The following is an 18,092-nucleotide window of genomic DNA, read 5'->3' as shown; positions in this document are numbered from 1 at the left end:
GCACGCACAATCATGTGTGCTTACGGACTGTATCCCTTGCAGACTGTATTGATATATATTGATATATAATGTAGGAACCAGAAATATTAATAACAGAAAGAAACAACCCTTTTGTGTGAATGAATGGAGGAGGGAGGTTTTTTGGGTTGGTGCACTAATTGTAAGTGTATCTTGTGTTTTTTATGTTGATTTAATAAAAAAACAACAAAAAAAACGATACCGATAAAAAAACAAAACAATACCGATATTTTCCGATATTACATTTAAAGCATTATCATCTCTAATTGCTATACAAATAAACGTTGATTTGATTTGATGTATGACAATGATCATGTAATATTTTCCCTTCATCAAGGACAAGCGGTAAAAAAATGGATGAATGGATAAAGGAATAAAATCACCAGAAAAATAGATATTTTTTATTGTTATTATGTTTTTATTCAAATTGTTCTATTCGTTAACTATAAGTCTACTGGTAAATGTATGCACAGATTTACACCACGAATGTCCAATTCTGGTAGCCGATAGCATGACTAAAAGAATAGTTAGCATTTTATTATTAGCACGGCAGCTTTTTTTGGTGCTAATTGTATCGGTATACACCTCAGCCGCGTCAAATATTTTGTTACTTGACGAATGCTACCTGTTAGCGTGCTAACAATATTACGCTTTGTCGGTATATATTTCACTAATGCTAACTGTAAGCATGTTAGCATGGTACTTTTAGCACGGTAGCTTCTCTTTTTAGCTCATTTTACTGGCATATATTTTGTTACGTGCTAACTGTTAGCATTTCAGTTCTGCTTTGGCTCTTCAGCATTCACGCAACACCTCTACCCAAATTGCAATTCCTAGTTCTGTAAAAAAAACATCTACGTAAAAAAAATCTATATGATTTGAAGGTGTAAACTAGCAAAGTGGCCCCCGCATCATTTGATTCGTCAGTCTGTGGCCAGTATCGGACGAAAAGTAGGGGGCTTCTTGTGCATGAAATCAACTTTGAAGAAGTTTGGAGACTTCATGGCTCGAAGAAGGTTCCACGAGAAGACTTCTTCTCCAGAAGTGGAACTGTTGTTGCGTTTGTGGGCAATCAAGGAGGACCCTCCATCATGGCCGCCGCGTGGAAGTGGACACCTTTGTTTACACTTTACTGCTCCACAGAGATGTGGGGAACAGGAGGTAGGAGACGGACCACAGCAGGTAGTAAACACACGCAGGAGGGAAGGACCAGCAGAAGAGCACCACAACTCCTGCAGGGAAAACACCATTTTGAACAGTCACATTGTGAACAATCACATTGTGAACAATCACATTCTGAACAATCACATTGTGAACAATAACATTCTGAACAATCACATTCTGAACAGTCACATTGTGAACAGTCACATTGTGAACAATAACATTGTGAACAATAACATTCTGAACAATCACACTCTGAACAGTCACATTTTGAACAATCACATTGTGAACAGTCACATTGTGAACAAGCACATTCTGAACAGTCACATTGTGAACAGTCACATTCTGAACAGTCACATTTTGAACAGTCACATTCTGAACAATCACATTTTGAACAGTCAATGTGAACAGTCACATTGTGAACAGTCACATTGTGAACAGTCACATTGTGAACGGTCACATTTTGAATAATCACATTTTGAACAATCACATTTTGAACAGTCACAATGTGAACAGTCACAATGTGAACAATCACATTGTAAACAGTCACATTGTGAACAGTCACATTGTGAACAGTCACATTGTGAACAATCACATTGTGAACAGTCACATTGTGAACAGTCACATTGTGAACAATCACATTGTGAACAGTCTCATTTTGAACAGTCCCATTGTGAACAGTCACATTTTGAACAGTCCCATTGTGGACAGTCACATTGTGAACAATCACATTGTGAACAGTCACATTTTGAACAGTCACATTGTGAACAGTCACATTGTGAACAGTCACATTGTGAACAATCACATTGTGAACAGTCTCATTTTGAACAGTCCCATTGTGAACAGTCACATTTTGAACAGTCCCATTGTGGACAGTCACATTGTGAACAATCACATTGTGAACAATCACATTGTGAACAATCACATTTTGAACAGTCACATTGTGAACAGTCACATTGTGAACAGTCACATTCTGAACAATCACATTTTGAACAGTCACATTTTGAACAGTCACATTTTGAACGGTCACATTGTGAACGGTCACATTGTGAACGGTCACATTGTGAACGGTCACATTGTGAACGGTCACATTGTGAACAGTCACATTGTGAACAATCACATTCTGAACAATCACATTGTGAAAAATCACATTTTGAACAGTCACATTGTGAACAGTCACATTGTGAACAATCACATTCTGAACAATCACATTTTGAACAGTCACAATGTGAACAAAGTCTCTCACACACATCTTCTTGTTGCCATGTTACTTGTGTGTGATATCATGTGCAGTGCAAAGTGTCCTGCAGCCTGTTTACTTGTGTGTGATATCATGTGCGATGCAAAGAGTCCTGCAGCCTGTTTACTTGTGTGTAATATTATGTGCGATATAAGCAGTCCTGCAGCTTGTTTACTTGTGTGTGATATCATGTGTGATACAAGCAGTCCTGCACTGTTTACATGTGTGTGATATCATGTGTGATGCAAAGTGTCCTGTAGCCTGTTTACTTATGTGTGATAACATGTGCGATACAAAGTGTCCTGCAGCCTGTTTACTTGTGTGTGATATCATGTACGGTATACGCAGTCCTGCAGCGTGTTTACTTGTGTCTGATATCATGTGCGTTACAAGCAGTCCTGCAGCCTGTTTACTTGTGTGTGATATCATGTGTGATGCAAAATGTCCTGTTGCCTGTTTACTTATGTGTGATATCATGTGCGATACAAAGTGTCCTGCAGCCTGTTTATTTGTGTGCGATATAAGCAGTCCTGCAGAGTTTTTACTTGTGTGATAACATGTGCAATATAAGCAGTCCTGCAGCGTGTTTACTCGTGTCTTAAATCATGTCCAATACAAGCAGTCCTGCAGAGTTTTTACTTGTGTGATATCATGTGCAATATAAGCAGTCCTGCAGCGTGTTTACTCGTGTCTGATATCATGTCCGATACAAGCAGTCCTTCAGTGTTTACATGTGTGTGATATCATGTGCGTTACAAGCAATCCTGCAGCTTGTTTACTTGCGTGTGACATCATGTGCGATACAAGCAGTCCTGCAGCCTGTTTACTTGTGTGTGATATCATGTGCGATGCAAAGTGTCCTGTAGCCTGATGCTCAGTAAAGTTGAAGAAGTGGAGAGCAGGAAGTTAGCAGTAATTAACTGGAAATAAACGATTAATAAGAGTTATAGAAAGGATAATAAGAGGTCTGTTGCTGTGTAGCGACCAGGTGTACACTAAGGGGAGGGAGGCTCCATCCACATATCTACTGTGTCGATACCAAGGGTAGTATGATCGATACTAGAGTGATTTTTACTTTCACATTTTATACCAAAAATAACCTCAGTTACTAATTCTATTCATTGACTCGTCACATTTACGTACACATGACTTTTGTGGCCTCACTCTATGTCACATTTTTTCTAAATATTTTTACTCATTCATGTTTAATAAATCCTATTACGGTTTCTTGCTATTTCACATTCAACGACAGTCTTTTATTTGTCAAAAATAATGAAATTGTACAAACCTTTTGGCCGAGATTTAGTCATATTTATGTCATACATGTCTTCCAGTACAGTACATGGAAGCCCAGTTCTAACTGAGATCAATTACCCAGGATGTGATGAAGCGCTTCCAAGTAGTGGATGTGTTGTAGTGGCCGGGTGACTGCCATAGCAACGACGCTTGGAGGATCCTCCGGGCTATTATAATATGGAGAAGATTTCTATGTCTAAATGGTTCGAATATTGTTAAAAAAAATGGATTTAAAGGTCATAAACCGACCTTTTAAGTACAAACCCCAAAACCAGTGAAGTTGGCACGTTGTGTAAATGGTAAATAAAAACAAAATGCAATGATTTGAAAATCCTTTTCAACTTATATTCATTTGAATAGACTGAAAAGACAAGATATTTAATGTTCAAACTGGAAAACGTTGTAATTTTTCAGTATCATTTGGAATTTGATGCTTGCAACGTGTTTCAAAAAAGCTGGCACAAGTGGCAAAAAAGACTGAGAAAGTTGAGGAATGCTCATCAAACACTTATTTGGAACATCCCACAGGTGGACAGGCTAATTGGGAACAGGTGGGTGCCATGATTGGGTGTAAAAGCAGCTTCCATGCAATGCTCAGTCATTGACAAACAAGGATGGGGCGAGGGTCACCACTTTGTGAACAAATGCGTGAGCAAATTGACGAACAGTTTAAGAACAACATTTCTCAACCAGCTATTGCAAGGAATTTAGGGATTTCACCATCTACGGTCCGTAATATCATCAAAAGGTTCAGAGAATCTGGAGAAATCACTGCACATAAGCAGTAAGGCTGAAAACCAACATTGAATGCCTGTGACCTTCGATCCCTCAGGCGATACTGCATCAAAAAGCAACATCAGCGTGTAAAGGATATCACCACATGGGCTCAGGAACACATCAGATAACCACTGTCAGTAACTACAGTTGGTCGCTACATCTGTAAGTGGAAGTTAAAACTCTACTATGCAAAGCCAAAGCCATTTATCAACAACACCCAGAAACGCCACCGGCTTTGCGGGGCCTGAGCTCATCTAAGATGGACTGATGCAAAGTGTTCTGTGGTCTGACGAGTCCACATTTCAAATTGTTTTTGGAAACTGTGGATGTCGTGTCCTTCGGACCAAAGAGGAAAAGAACCATCCGGATTGTTCTAGGCGCAAAGTTCAAAAGTCAGCATGTGTGATGGTATGGGGGTGTATTAGTGCCCAAGACATGGGTAACATACACATCTGAAGGCGCCATTAATGCTGAAAGGTACATACAGGTTTTGGAGACACATATGTTACCATCCAAGCAACGTTATCATGGACGCCCCTGCTTATTTCAGCAAGACAATTCCAAGCCACGTGTTACAACAGCGTGGTTTCATAATAAAATAGTGCTGGTACTAGACTGGCCTGCCTGTAGTCCAGACCATTGAAAATGTGTGGTGCATTATGAAGCCTAAAATACCACAACGGAGACCCCCGGACTGTTGAACAACTTAAGCTGTACATCAAGCAAGAATGGGAAATAATTCCACCTGAAAAGCTTCAAAAAGGTGTCTCCTCAGTTCCCAAATGTTTACAGAGTGTTGTTAAAAGGAAAGGCCATGTAACACAGTGGTAAAAATGCCCTTGTTACAACTTTTTTGCAATGTGTTGCCATTAAATTCTAAGTTAATAATTATTTGCACAAAAAAAAATGTTGTTTCTCAGTTCCAACATTAAATATCTTGTCTTTGCAGTCTATTCAACTGAATATAAGTTGAAAAGGATTTGCAAATCATTGTATTCTGTTTTTATTTACGAATTATACAACTTGTCAACTTCACTGGTTTTGGGTTTTGTACTTCCAAGTAGTGAATGTGTTGTAGTGGCTAGGTGACTGCCAAAGGATCCTCCGGACTATTACTATATGGAGGAGATTTTTATGTCTAAATGGTTCGAATATTGTTAAAAACTGGATTTAAAGGTCATAAACATACCTTTTATATACTTTAATTATGAAAATATTGCATTTATTAATAATAATACCACTTTTCGGAAATGCATTTCAGATTTTTGTTTTTTTTACAAGTCTGTGACCAATTAGCCGCGATAAACGACTGTATGTTGACATAGTTGACATTCTGAGACTGAAAAGACGGTTTTACCTCCAGCGTAGACAACTTTCTTCCAGGCCTGAGACTCCAGCACTCGGTCGTGCGGGTAGAAGTTCCGGCTGATCATAAAAAGGATCATGGCCACGGCGATGACCCGCAGCGTGGTCGAGTTCCCGCCCAGCAGCGAGACGCTGGCGAGGATGGCCGAGGAGTAGATGCACGGCAGACCACGGTACATGAAGGGGATCCCTGAGGAACCAAGATGGAGACATTGACGTTTTCATCTCACTGGCAATCTTGTAACTTCAAATAGCAGTTTCAGTGGAATGCTAACAGTTAGAAACGGGGTTTGTATATTTGGATATTTAACGTATGCTAATTGTTAGCATCTTAACATGCTAACAATATCACGCTGGCTTGATTAGCTCATTTTCCAGGTTTGCCCCTAAGAGTCATAGTTATTGTCATCCTCAGGCTGTACTGCATCAACAAGCGACATCGGTGTGTAAAGGATATCACCACATGGGCTCAGGTACACATCAGAAACCCACTGTCAGTAACTACAGTTGGTCGCTACATCTGTAAGTGCAAGTTAAAACTCTCCTATGCAAGGCGAAAACCGTTGATCAACAACACCCAGAAATGCCGTCAGCTTCGCTGGGCATGAGCTCATCTAAGATGGACTGATACAAAGTGGAAAAGTGTTCTGTGGTCTGACGAGTCCACAATTCAAAATTGTTTTTGGAAACTGGACGTCGTGTCCTCCGGACCAAAGAGGAAAAGAACCATTCGGATTGTTATAGGTGCAAAGTTGAAAATCCAGCATCTGTGATGGTATGGGGGTGTATTAGTGCCCAAGACATGGGTAACTTACACATCTGTGAAGGCACCATTAATGCTGAAAGGTACATACAGGTTTTGGAGCAACATATGTTGCCATCCAAGCAACGTTACCATGGACGCCCCTGCTTATTTCAGCAAGACATTGCCAAGCCACGTGTTACATCGACGTGGCTTCATAGTAAAAGAGTGCGGGTACTAGACTGGCCTGCCTGTAGTCCAGACCTGTCTCCCATTGAAAATGTGTGGCGCATTATGAAGCCTAAAATACCACAACGGAGACCCCCGGACTGTTGAACAACTTAAGCTGTACATCAAGCAAGAATGGGAAAGAATTCCACCTGAGAAGCTTAAAAAATGTGTCTCCTCAGTTCCCAAACGTTTACTGAGTGTTGTTAAAAGGAAAGGCCATGTAACACAGTGGTGAGCATGCCCTTTCCCAACTACTTTGGCACGTGTTGCAGCCATGAAATTCTAAGTTAATTATTATTTGCAACAAAAAAAAAAAAGTTTATGAGTTTGAACATCAAATATGTTGTCTTTGTAGTGCATTCAATTGAATATGGGTTGAAAAGGATTTGCAAATCATTGTATTCCGTTTATATTTACATCTAACACAATTTCCCAACTCATATGGAAACGGGGTTTGTAGTTTCCAGCTAGAGATTTTTGAGCTTCGAACTGGAAGTATACGTGCCTTTCCATTTTCTAGCCGGCTCTGACTTTGTCCGTGTGGACAAGATGTTTTTTCTGCTTGGAGGACACATGGAGGAGACACACTTTGCTGCCATGGCTCGTGTCTTCTCTATTTAAGGCTGCACGTTGCCAAACTATTTGTTGCCGCAGGACAACTCTCGGACTTCTTTCAGGTTTGTACACGTGTAACCACGCTTTGGGAAGAGGATGTCCTGTTCTTGTTTTGAATTGACAATTGACATGGACTTAAGTACGTCTGTGTATGTGCCATGTATGATACTCTCGACTGGGATAATATGTATATTATATGATACATAACTTCTAGCTGTTTGGTTCATTAGTCCATCTTAGATGAGCTGGGGCCCAGCGAAGCCGGCGGTGTTTCTGGGTGTTGTTGATAATTGGCTTTGGCTTTGTATAGTAGAGTTTTAACTTGCACTTACAGATGTAGCAACCAACTGTAGTTACTGACAGTGGTTTTACTGAAGTGTTCCTGTGCCCATGTGGTGATATCCTTTACACACCGATGTCGCTTTTTGATGCAGTACCGCCTGAGGGATCCATGGTCACGGGCATTCAATGTTACGTGCAGTGATTTCTCCGGATTCTCTGAACCGTTTGATGATATTACGGACCGTAGATGGTGAAATCCCTAAATTCCTTGCAACAGCTTGTTGAGAAATTTTGTTCTTAAACTGTTCGACAATTTGCTCACGCATTCGTTCACAAAGTGGTGTCCCTCGCCCCATCCTTGTTTGTGAATGACTGAGCATTTCATGGAAGCTGCTTTTATACCCAATCATGGCACCCACCTGTTGCCAATTAGCCTGTTCACCTGTTCGATGTTCCAAATAAGTGTTTGATGAGAATTCCTCAACTTTCTCAGTCTTTTTTGCCACTTGTGCCAGCTTTTTTGAAACATGCTGCAGGCATCAAATTCCAAATGATCTCATTTTTGCAAAAATAACAAACTTTTCCAGTTGGAACATTAAATATCTTGTCTTTGCAGTCTATTCAATTGAATATAAGTTGAGAATGATTTGCAAATCATTGTATTCTGTTTTTATTTACCATTTACTTCAATGAAGTGTCAGCACATTTAATCTATTGTAACTTTATAAACTTAAAACTGATTTTCTCGTGTTTTTTAAATTTTTTTATGCCAACTTAATCGTGTAGCTATGATAATGATAAATAAATGATAAATGGGTTGTACTTGTATAGCGCTTTTCTACCTTCAAGGTACTCAAAGCGCTTTGACACTACTTCCACATTTACCCATTCACACACACGTTCACACACTGATGGAGGGAGCTGCCATGCAAGGCGCTAACCAGCACCCATCAGGAGCAAGGGTGAAGTGTCTTGCTCAGGACACAACGGACATGACGAGGTTGGTACTAGGTGGGGATTGAACCAGGGACCCTCGGGTCGCGCACGGCCATTCTGCCACTGCGCCACGCCGTCCATATATATGATACATTGCAAAGGAATTGCAAAGGAATTGTCATGTTTTAATATTTACAGAGGAATAACAACAATACAATATTCAAACTGGACTGTAGACAGGTATTTTACAAATATTACATACATACGTATGTATACACACATACATACACACATATACTGTGTATATATACTGTATATATATTTATACACATATATATACTGTATACATACATGTATATATATATATATACACACATATATATATATATATACATATATATATACATATATATATTTTTTTATATACACATACATACATATATATATATGTATATATATATACACATATACATACATATATATATATATATATATATATATGTATGTATATATATATATATATATATATATATATATACACATATATGTATGTATATATAAATATATACATATATATGTATGTATATATAAATATACATATATATATGTATGTATGTATATATATATATATATATATATATGTATGTATATATATATATATGTATATATATATGTGTGTATATATATATATGTATATATATATGTGTGTATATATATATATATATATATGTGTGTATGTATATATATATATATATATATGTATATATATATATGTATATATATATATATATATATATATGTATATTTATATATACATATATATATATATATATACATATATATATATATGTATATATATATATATATATATACATATATATATATATATACATACAGTGAGGCAAAAAAGTATTTAGTCAGCCATCGATTGTGCAAGTTCTCCCACTTAAAATGATGACAGAGGTCTGTAATTTTCATCATAGGTGCACTTCAACTGTGAGAGACAGAATGTGAAAAAAAATCCAGGAATTCACATTGTAGGAATTTTAAAGAATTTATTTACAAATTATGGTGGAAAATAAGTATTTGGTCACTTCAAACAAGGAGGATCTCTGGCTCTCACAGACCTGTAACTTCTTCTTTAAGAAGCTCTTCTGTCCTCCACTTGTTACCTGTATTAATAGCACCTGTTTGAACTTGTTATCTGTATAAAAGACACCTGTCTACAGCCTCAAACAGTCAGACTCCAAACTCCACTATGGCCAAGACCAAAGAGATGTCGAAGGACACCAGGAAAAGAATTGTAGACCTGCACCAGACTGTGAAGAGTGAATCTACAATAGGCAAGCAGCTTGGTGTGAAAAAATCATCTGTGGGAGCAATTATCAGAAAATGGAAGACATACAAGACCACTGATAATCTCCCTTGATCTGGTGCTCCACGCAAGATCTCATCCCGTGGGGTCAAAATGATCATGAGAACGGTGAGCAAAAATCCCAGAACCACACGGGGGGACCTGGTGAATGACCTGCAGAGAGCTGGGACCAAAGTAACAAAGGTTACCATCAGTAACACACTACGCCGAAAGGGAATCAAATCCTGCAGTGCCAGACGTGTCCCCCTGCTTAAGCCAGTGCATGTCCAGGCCCGTCTGAAGTTTGCCAGAGAGCACATGGATGATACAGCAGAGGATTGGGAGAATGTCATGTGGTCAGATGAAACCAAAATAGAACTTTTTGGTATAAACTCAACTCGTCGTGTTTGGAGGAAGAAGAATACTGAGTTGCATCCCAAGAACACCATACTTACTGTGAAGCATGGGGGTGGAAACATCATGCTTTGGGGCTGTTTTTCTGCTAAGGGACAGGCCGACTGATCCGTGTTAAGGAAAGAATGAATGGGCCATGTATCATGAGATTTTGAGCCAAAACCTCCTTCCATCAGTGAGAGCTTTGAAGATGAAACGTGGCTGGGTCTTCCAGCATGACAATGATCCCAAACACACCGCCCGGGCAACGAAGGAGTGGCTCCGTAAGAAGCATTTGAAAGTCCTGGAGTGGCCTAGCCAGTCTCCAGACCTCAACCCCATAGAAAATCTGTGGAGGGAGTTGAAAGTCTGTGTTGCTCGGCGACAGCCCCAAAACATCACTGCTCTCGAGAAGATCTGCATGGAGGAATGGGCCAAAATACCAGCTACTGTGTGTGCAAACCTGGTAAAGACCTATAGTAATCGTTTGACCTCTGTTATTGCCAACAAAGGTTATATTACAAAGTATTGAGTTGAATTTTTGTTATTGACCAAATACTTATTTTCCACCATAATTTACAAATAAATTCTTTAAAAATCCTACAATGTGAATTCCTGGATTTTTTTTTTCACATTCTGTCTCTCACAGTTGAAGTGTACCCAAGATGAAAATTCCAGACCTCTGTCATCATTTTAAGTGGGAGAACTTGCACAATTGGTGGCTGACTAAATACTTTTTTGCCCCACTGTATACATATATATATATATATACATACATACATATATATGTGTATATATATATATATTATATATATATATATACACATACATACACATATATATGTATATATATATATATATATATATATATATATATATATATATAAAAACAATTTTTTTTTTTTTTTTTTTTTTTTTTTACATGTATAATGCATGCAAAATACCTGTCTACAGTCCAGTTTGAAGGCTGTCTACAATGACGAAGGGTGACTAAAACTGAAGTTGAATCATCTATTCTATGAAATATGAGTGCGTACCAACTTTTGTCCCCTGCATTCATTGAAACTGAAACTTAACTTAACGTGTATGTATACCTTCTACGCGAGGGAGACTCACCGCTGGAGAAGAAGCAGAGGCGGACGAAGACGCAGAGGACGTAGCACACGCACAGGACGTTGTCCCCCAGGGCGGGGCTCCTCAGGAGCAGAGACGTGGCGATCCCGAAGGTGGTGAAATCGGCAAAGTCATCCAGCTTGGCACCTGGAGGACGGAAACAATCGGCCGGTGAGAATCGGACGGAATGTTCTACGCTGCCAGGGAGAATTTCAGCGTCAGCGTGCGCTCAACAAACAACATTCTCCCTCAGGACCCCACCAGGAGCCAGCCAGCGTGGCCGGAATCAACCAGGTGGCATTCCCAAGCCCGGGGTCCGGCATTTCAGCAATTCCAGGTATGCGGAGAGCAAAGCCACGGGATCACGCGGACAATCGAGAGATGATCCTGCAGAATTAGCCTGCTTGACCGCAGAGTTCTTTTTGACAAAATACGCCAGGCCACAACAACGCGCCTGCAGGGTCCCGCACAACAACCAGGGAGGGACAATGCCTCCGAGCTATTTTGGGCTTTAGAGAAAAACGGGCGTGTGCGCCTGGTGACAAAGCGCTGAAAATGTAAAATAAACGTAAAATGGTAGTAAACATGTGAGGGTAACTGCAGTCCAACCTGGTTTTTGACAACCAAACAGTAGAATTGGTCGCTATACTGTATGTTAAAATGTGAAACATGTATTTTCCACATGTCACAGATACTACCTTTGGAGAAAAACGGGTGTTTGCGCCTGGTGATAAAGCGCTGAAAATGTAAAAAACATAAAATGGTAGTAATCATATGAGGTTAACTACAGTCCAACCAGTTTTTTGGCAACCAAACAGTAGAAATTGTCGCTATATGTTAAAATGTGAAATATGTATTTTCCAAGTGTCACAGATACTACCTTTGGAGAATAACGAGTGTTTGCGCCTGGTGATAAAGTGCTGAAAATGTAAAAAACGTAAAATGGTAGTAAACATGTGAGGTTAACTACAGTCCAACCAGTTTTTTGGCAACCAAACAGTAGAAATTGTCGCTATATGTTAAAATGTGAAACATGTATTTTCCACATGTCACAGATACTACCTTTGGAGAACAACGGGCGTTTGCGCCTGGTGATAAAGCGCTGAAAATGTAAAAAACATAAAATGGTAGTGAACATGTCAGGGTAATTACAGTCCAACCTGTTTTTTTGGCAACCAAACAGTAGAAGTGGTCGCTATATGTTAAAGTGTGAAACATGTATTTTCCACGTGTCACAGATCCTACCTTTGGAGAAAAACGGGTGTTTGCGCCCGGTGAGAAGGCGCTGAAAATGTAAAAAACATCAAATGGTAGTAAACATGTCAGGGTAACTACAGTCCAACCTGTTTTTTTGGCAACCAAACAGTAGAAGTGGTATTGCATATATTTTATATCTATTTGTTTGTACAAGTATATGCATTTATTTCTTGATTTACCAAGTTTTCCGTCATTTTTTACATCTTCTATTCCTGTATATACTGTACACATATCACATATACTGCACACATATTGTATATAGTGCACGTATTGTATACTCTGTGCATACTGTAAATACTGTACACATATATTATACATTGCACATATTGTATTTACTTTACATATTGTACATACTGTAATTACTGTTTATACTGTACACATGTCATATATACTGTACATATTATATGTACTGCACATATTGTACATACTGTACAGATATGGTATATACTAGGGATGTCCCGATCCGATATTTGGATCGGATCGGCTGCCGATATTTGCCAAAAATTGCGTATCGGCAAGGCATGGGAAAATGCCGATCCAGATCCAGTTTTAAAAAAAACTCTGGTCCGTGTTTTCCAACGCACCGATTTAAATAATACATTCCTCTTTTCTGCTGCTCCGTAATTTCCGTTCCGCATTTTTCAGCACACCTTTAACACATCCACAGGTCTGTGGATTCTCACGCAGTTGCTTTTAGCTGCTGGCATTACACGACAGGCTCTTCTCACTCTTTCCTGTGTCTCCCTCTCACACCTTCTTACACACGTCACATACTGTCACGTCATACGTCACATATGTATACGTCCTCCCCGAGCAGAGAGGTAGCAGCATGGCTAACGTTAGCTGTGATGCTAGCGCAGCCGTGCGAGCAACGCTCCCTCTAAGGTGCGCGCCTGTGCAATTGTGCACTGTTTAAGCGTCCTCTGTGCACGGCAAATCTATGCCACGCACAAAATCAAATAAAAAAATAAGCGCATAACAATTTTCGACACACGGACACGACAGAGAAAACAGTTTTCGTCATTATTGTTCAAATATTGTGACGTCTGTCGAGACGCTTATCTCCATTCGGTGCCACACGCCCACACCATCAAAATGCCGAGGCAAAAATTTCCACATCAACACCGTATGAAAAAATTAGTGATTTTTTTAGTTGTGATTTCCTTCTCTGCATGAAAGTTTAAAAGTAGCATATATTAATGCAGTATGAAGAAGAATGTTTTAATTGTAGACATGCAAGCCTTGAAAGAAAATTTTTAAAATCAAGACTACATTTCCTGCAAATGGGTGCATTTCTACCCTATATTTTAACTTTAGATTTATTCTCATATCAAACTCTTTTGGCTGTCTTTTTGACACTTACTTCCGGCGCCCCCCTCCACACCCCGGATTGTAAATAATGTAAATAATTCAATGTGATTATCTTGTGTGATGACTGTATTATGACGATAGTATATATCTGATAGTATATATCTGTATCATGAATCAATTTAAGTGGACTCCGACTTAAACAAGTTGAAAAACTTATTGGGGTGTTACCATTTAGTGGTCAATTGTACGGAATATGTACTTCACTGTGCAACCTACTAATAAAAGTCTCAATCAATCAATCAAAACACATAGAATCATCATACTGCTGTGATTATATGCATCAAGTGTTCATTCAAGGCTAAGGCAAAATATCGATATATATATCGTGTATCGCAATATGGCCTTAAAATATCGCAATATTAAAAAAAGGCCATATCGCCCAGCCCTAGTTCAATTATGACATTTCTGTTTGTCATGTATAATTTTGTCTATTTTGTGTTTATCCTTGAATAAACAGGTCAGTTTCTTGTTACCAACCATTGTGTATTATTCAAACTCACCTAATTCAGCTGGCTAGTTGTTATCAAGAGTACTAAAACCCTTTTCAACATGATTCTGACAAATAAGTAGGCTAAATAACTTTAAACTTTAATACATGCTCGGATAGGCCAGTATCGGTATCGGTCAGTATCGGTATCGGATCGGAAATGCAAAAACAATATCGGTATCGGATCGGAAGTGCAAAAACCTGGATCGGGACATCCCTAATGTACTGTACATATTTTATATACTTCACATATTGTGTACACTGCACAAATATTGTATATACTGTATACATATTGTATTTACTGCATATATTATATATACTGTACACATATTGTATATACTGTAAACATTGTATATACTGTACACATATTAAATATACTGCATACCTATTATATGTACTGTACATATATTGTATATACTGTACACATATATACTGTACACATTAAATATACTGCACATATTGTTTATGCTGTACACATATTGTAAAGACTGTACACATATATACTGTACCTATTGTACATATTGTATATACTGTGCATATTGTATATACTGCACAAATCACATATACTGTACATATTGTATGTACTGTATATATTGTACATACTGAAGCTTGGTCAGATAGTTTAATGATTAGTTGATATTTATGACTAAAAAAATGAACAGAAGTGAAATCTGGATGAATAAGTGAATATTAAATATAAAATATGTTTTATATATATATATATATATATATATATAAAAATAAAAAAACAGGACCCGGTCAAACATCGAGGAGGTGATCAATAAATGTATTTTTGTTTCAACATGAGCCCGAGTGTATGCTACCTTCCAAACCATGCCTTTCATCACCAGCCCGGAAGGGACAAACGGTATAAAATGGATGGATGGAATAACGAAACAACTCTGCCTTTTGGCCAGAGTGCAAAGTCCGACAAAGCGCCGAGCACACGCTCCGAGCTGATGTGTGGCAGGCGGTATCGACTGTATCGCTCCACTTACCCAGCGCGGAGCAGGCGCCCAGTCGCCTAGCAACGGCCCCGTCAGCCAGGTCCAGCAGGTAGCCAATGAGAAGCAGCCAACAGGCGGCGTGATTGTGCCTGAAGAGCAGAGCGAGAGTCATTTGAAGGACTTTGAAGGACACGCATCAACAAAACGCTCGTCTATATCAGCAAAATATTGCTGATATCAGCAAAAAGATCACGTATCGGACCACTTGTGCAAAGCCGGTTAACGTCTAAATGTCCTCCGACAAACACACAATTCACTCTCTTCGACTCGGGTCAGTCACATGATAGGCTATAGGCTACTAGGAGCTAGCAGCTACACAACAGCTGAGCACACAATAGCGCTCAAGCTATAAGTAATAATCATTGAACAATAAAACAATATAAACTAGGATCAAATGATTAGCGTTGAATATTACTTATTAGGGGTGCATGTGAATCTTTGGGCACCCAACGATTCGATCAGAGTTCGATTCCTGGGGTGAGGATTCGATTCTCCATTCAAACCGCTTCTTGCAATGTATTATTTGGTATAATAATTATAATTAAACTTTTTATTATTTTTTTTTGTTGTTGAGAAAAGCTCCTTTTAGCTGCATGGAGGTAGTCTAAAAACATATTTTTTCTAAATTGATTCTTAGAAAACAAATAATTTGAACCCCCCCCCCCCCGAAAAAAACAACCTTTTTTTTATTTTATTAGGGACCGCAATGTCCCTTTGGGACAGAGGACCCTATTGTTATTGTAAGGTTTTATTATTATTATTCCGCCGCCTCTTTGAGCTGTAATTTGACCCCCTTAACCTGCTTCAAAACTCACCATATTTGACACACACATCAGAACTGGCGAAAATTACGATCTAATAAAAATTAAAAAAAAAACCTAAAACTCAAAATTGCGCTCTAGCGCCCCCTAGGAAGAAAACACAGACACAACTGCTCCTAGGAAGAAAACTCAGACAAAACTGCCTGTAACTTCTAGTAGGAATGTAGTAGAGCCATGAAACCTCTATGTAGGTCTCACTTAGACCTACATTTCATGTATTGACATCCCCCAGCTAAAATCAACAGGAAGTTTGCAATTCCCCCTTCAAAACAAAAGTTTTGTAAAAACCGGTCACCTTTTTTCAAAAATTATCTCCTCTGAGCGCGTTTGTCGTGTCGGCTTCAAACTAGCACAGGAGAGAGATTAAACCCTTCTGATTAAAAGTTGACGAAAGAGTTTTAATTACTGCTCCGGTTTGGATTTTATGTGCCGTCAAAGTCGGTCCCGTCCATCGCTGCTTGCAGCTTTAATTAAACTTTTTTTTTTTTAAAGCTCTTTTTAGCTGCATGGAGGTAGCCTAAAAATGTATTTTTTCTAAATTGATTCTTAGAAAACATGATTTGAAAACCCCCCCGAAAAAAACAACCTTTTTTAAATTTTATTTTTATTGATTTTTGAAAATTATGAATCAATTTAGAATTGTAATGTGTAAAAAAAAATAATTGCGATTCAAATTTGAATTGATTGTTTTGTGCACCCCTAATATTGTTAAGTCTCCAAGGCAGAAGCGTATTTAAAAGTATCCAGTAACAAACGTGTCCGCATCATTCAACTTAATGCATCATGTGCTTTTTTTTGTAGTCATTTTCACTCGATCAACACTGCACTAAGAAATAAAAATATGTCCGCTTATATCATATCGAATCAATACCAGTCTTCTGTATCTGACATGACACAATTATTGGGGATCGTCACACAAAGACAGGATCATATTTGTTTCCTTTTCCTCCGCGTGAAGACCGAAAGGGAAAGAGACGATGCAGCATTATCTGCTTGTTTGAGCACACTGCAGTCGTCCTGGATACATTAACTTATCACGCAGGATTCTCACAGGAATGAGGCAAAATACAACCTGACCTAGTGTAGTATGTGATGTTGTTGCTAAATATGTGATGATGTCATCATTTTCAAACAAATCTACAGGTGCACCCCCGAGCTAATAGTCGGGTCCGGATCCGTATCCATGACAACCGTAGGAGGTTTGGAGTGGTTCCAGTCTTCTGAATGTTGTTGTGAAAGAGCTTGGACCGGGACGTGGTCTCACCCGCTGAGGTTGCTGAGGATGGAGGACATGCCCATCAGCATGTTGGCGACCGACAGCATGTTGGCGGCGTTTCTTCGGGCAAAGTCTTGGAGGCGGAGTCCCGTGCGTCGCTCGCTGAGAAGCAGCTTGTTGGTGCACTGAAGAAAACCTGAGACCAGAAACAAGCAGCAATGAGGAACCTTCTGGGTCCACCTCGGAATTCTCATTTTTCATCTCCTTCAACTTCTACTTCCTCCTGGTCACAGCAAATCACATTAACACGTGGGGGGCTGTGACTCCTAATCTTCCTTTTTAAAATGTAATAACTAGATTAGGGTTGTCCAAACTTTTTCTAACACTTTTTAAGAATGCGGGGGCAATTT

The 18,092-nt window shown here is 38.9% G+C and overlaps 1 protein-coding gene and 1 long non-coding RNA gene across 5 annotated transcripts in view; one reads left to right on the top strand and one right to left on the bottom strand.

The window, feature by feature from the left end:
• Positions 1–267: 267 nt before the first annotated feature.
• The window catches only part of tmem269 (transmembrane protein 269), a 61,664-nt gene continuing 43,839 nt past the window's right edge, over positions 268–18,092 (bottom strand). Inside the window, exons 2-6 of one of the 4 annotated variants that reach the window (XM_061923420.2) lie at positions 17,731–17,878; positions 15,637–15,734; positions 11,527–11,670; positions 5,850–6,047; positions 268–1,250 (exon numbers count right to left, since the gene is read on the bottom strand). In XM_061923420.2, the coding sequence (XP_061779404.2) occupies positions 1,141–1,250; positions 5,850–6,047; positions 11,527–11,670; positions 15,637–15,734; positions 17,731–17,878 (698 nt within the window). In that variant the 3' untranslated portion in view covers positions 268–1,140. Of the gene's footprint in view, positions 1,251–5,849; positions 6,048–11,526; positions 11,671–15,636; positions 15,735–17,730; positions 17,937–18,092 lie in introns of those variants that run through there. The other 3 variants (XM_061923435.2, XM_061923426.2, XM_061923429.2) reach the window with 3 other exon arrangements.
• Positions 11,547–17,782, top strand: LOC133570745 (uncharacterized). The gene is made up of 3 exons (XR_009810240.2): positions 11,547–11,694; positions 11,777–11,860; positions 17,610–17,782. It is a non-coding gene; the product is annotated as an uncharacterized lncRNA (long non-coding RNA).

Source organism: Nerophis lumbriciformis, linkage group LG01, assembly GCF_033978685.3.
Source record: "Nerophis lumbriciformis linkage group LG01, RoL_Nlum_v2.1, whole genome shotgun sequence".
In the NCBI taxonomy this organism is placed as follows: Eukaryota; Metazoa; Chordata; class Actinopteri; order Syngnathiformes; family Syngnathidae; genus Nerophis; species Nerophis lumbriciformis.
Note: the sequence above shows the minus strand (reverse complement) of the source record. Positions and strands in the feature narration are given on the sequence as shown.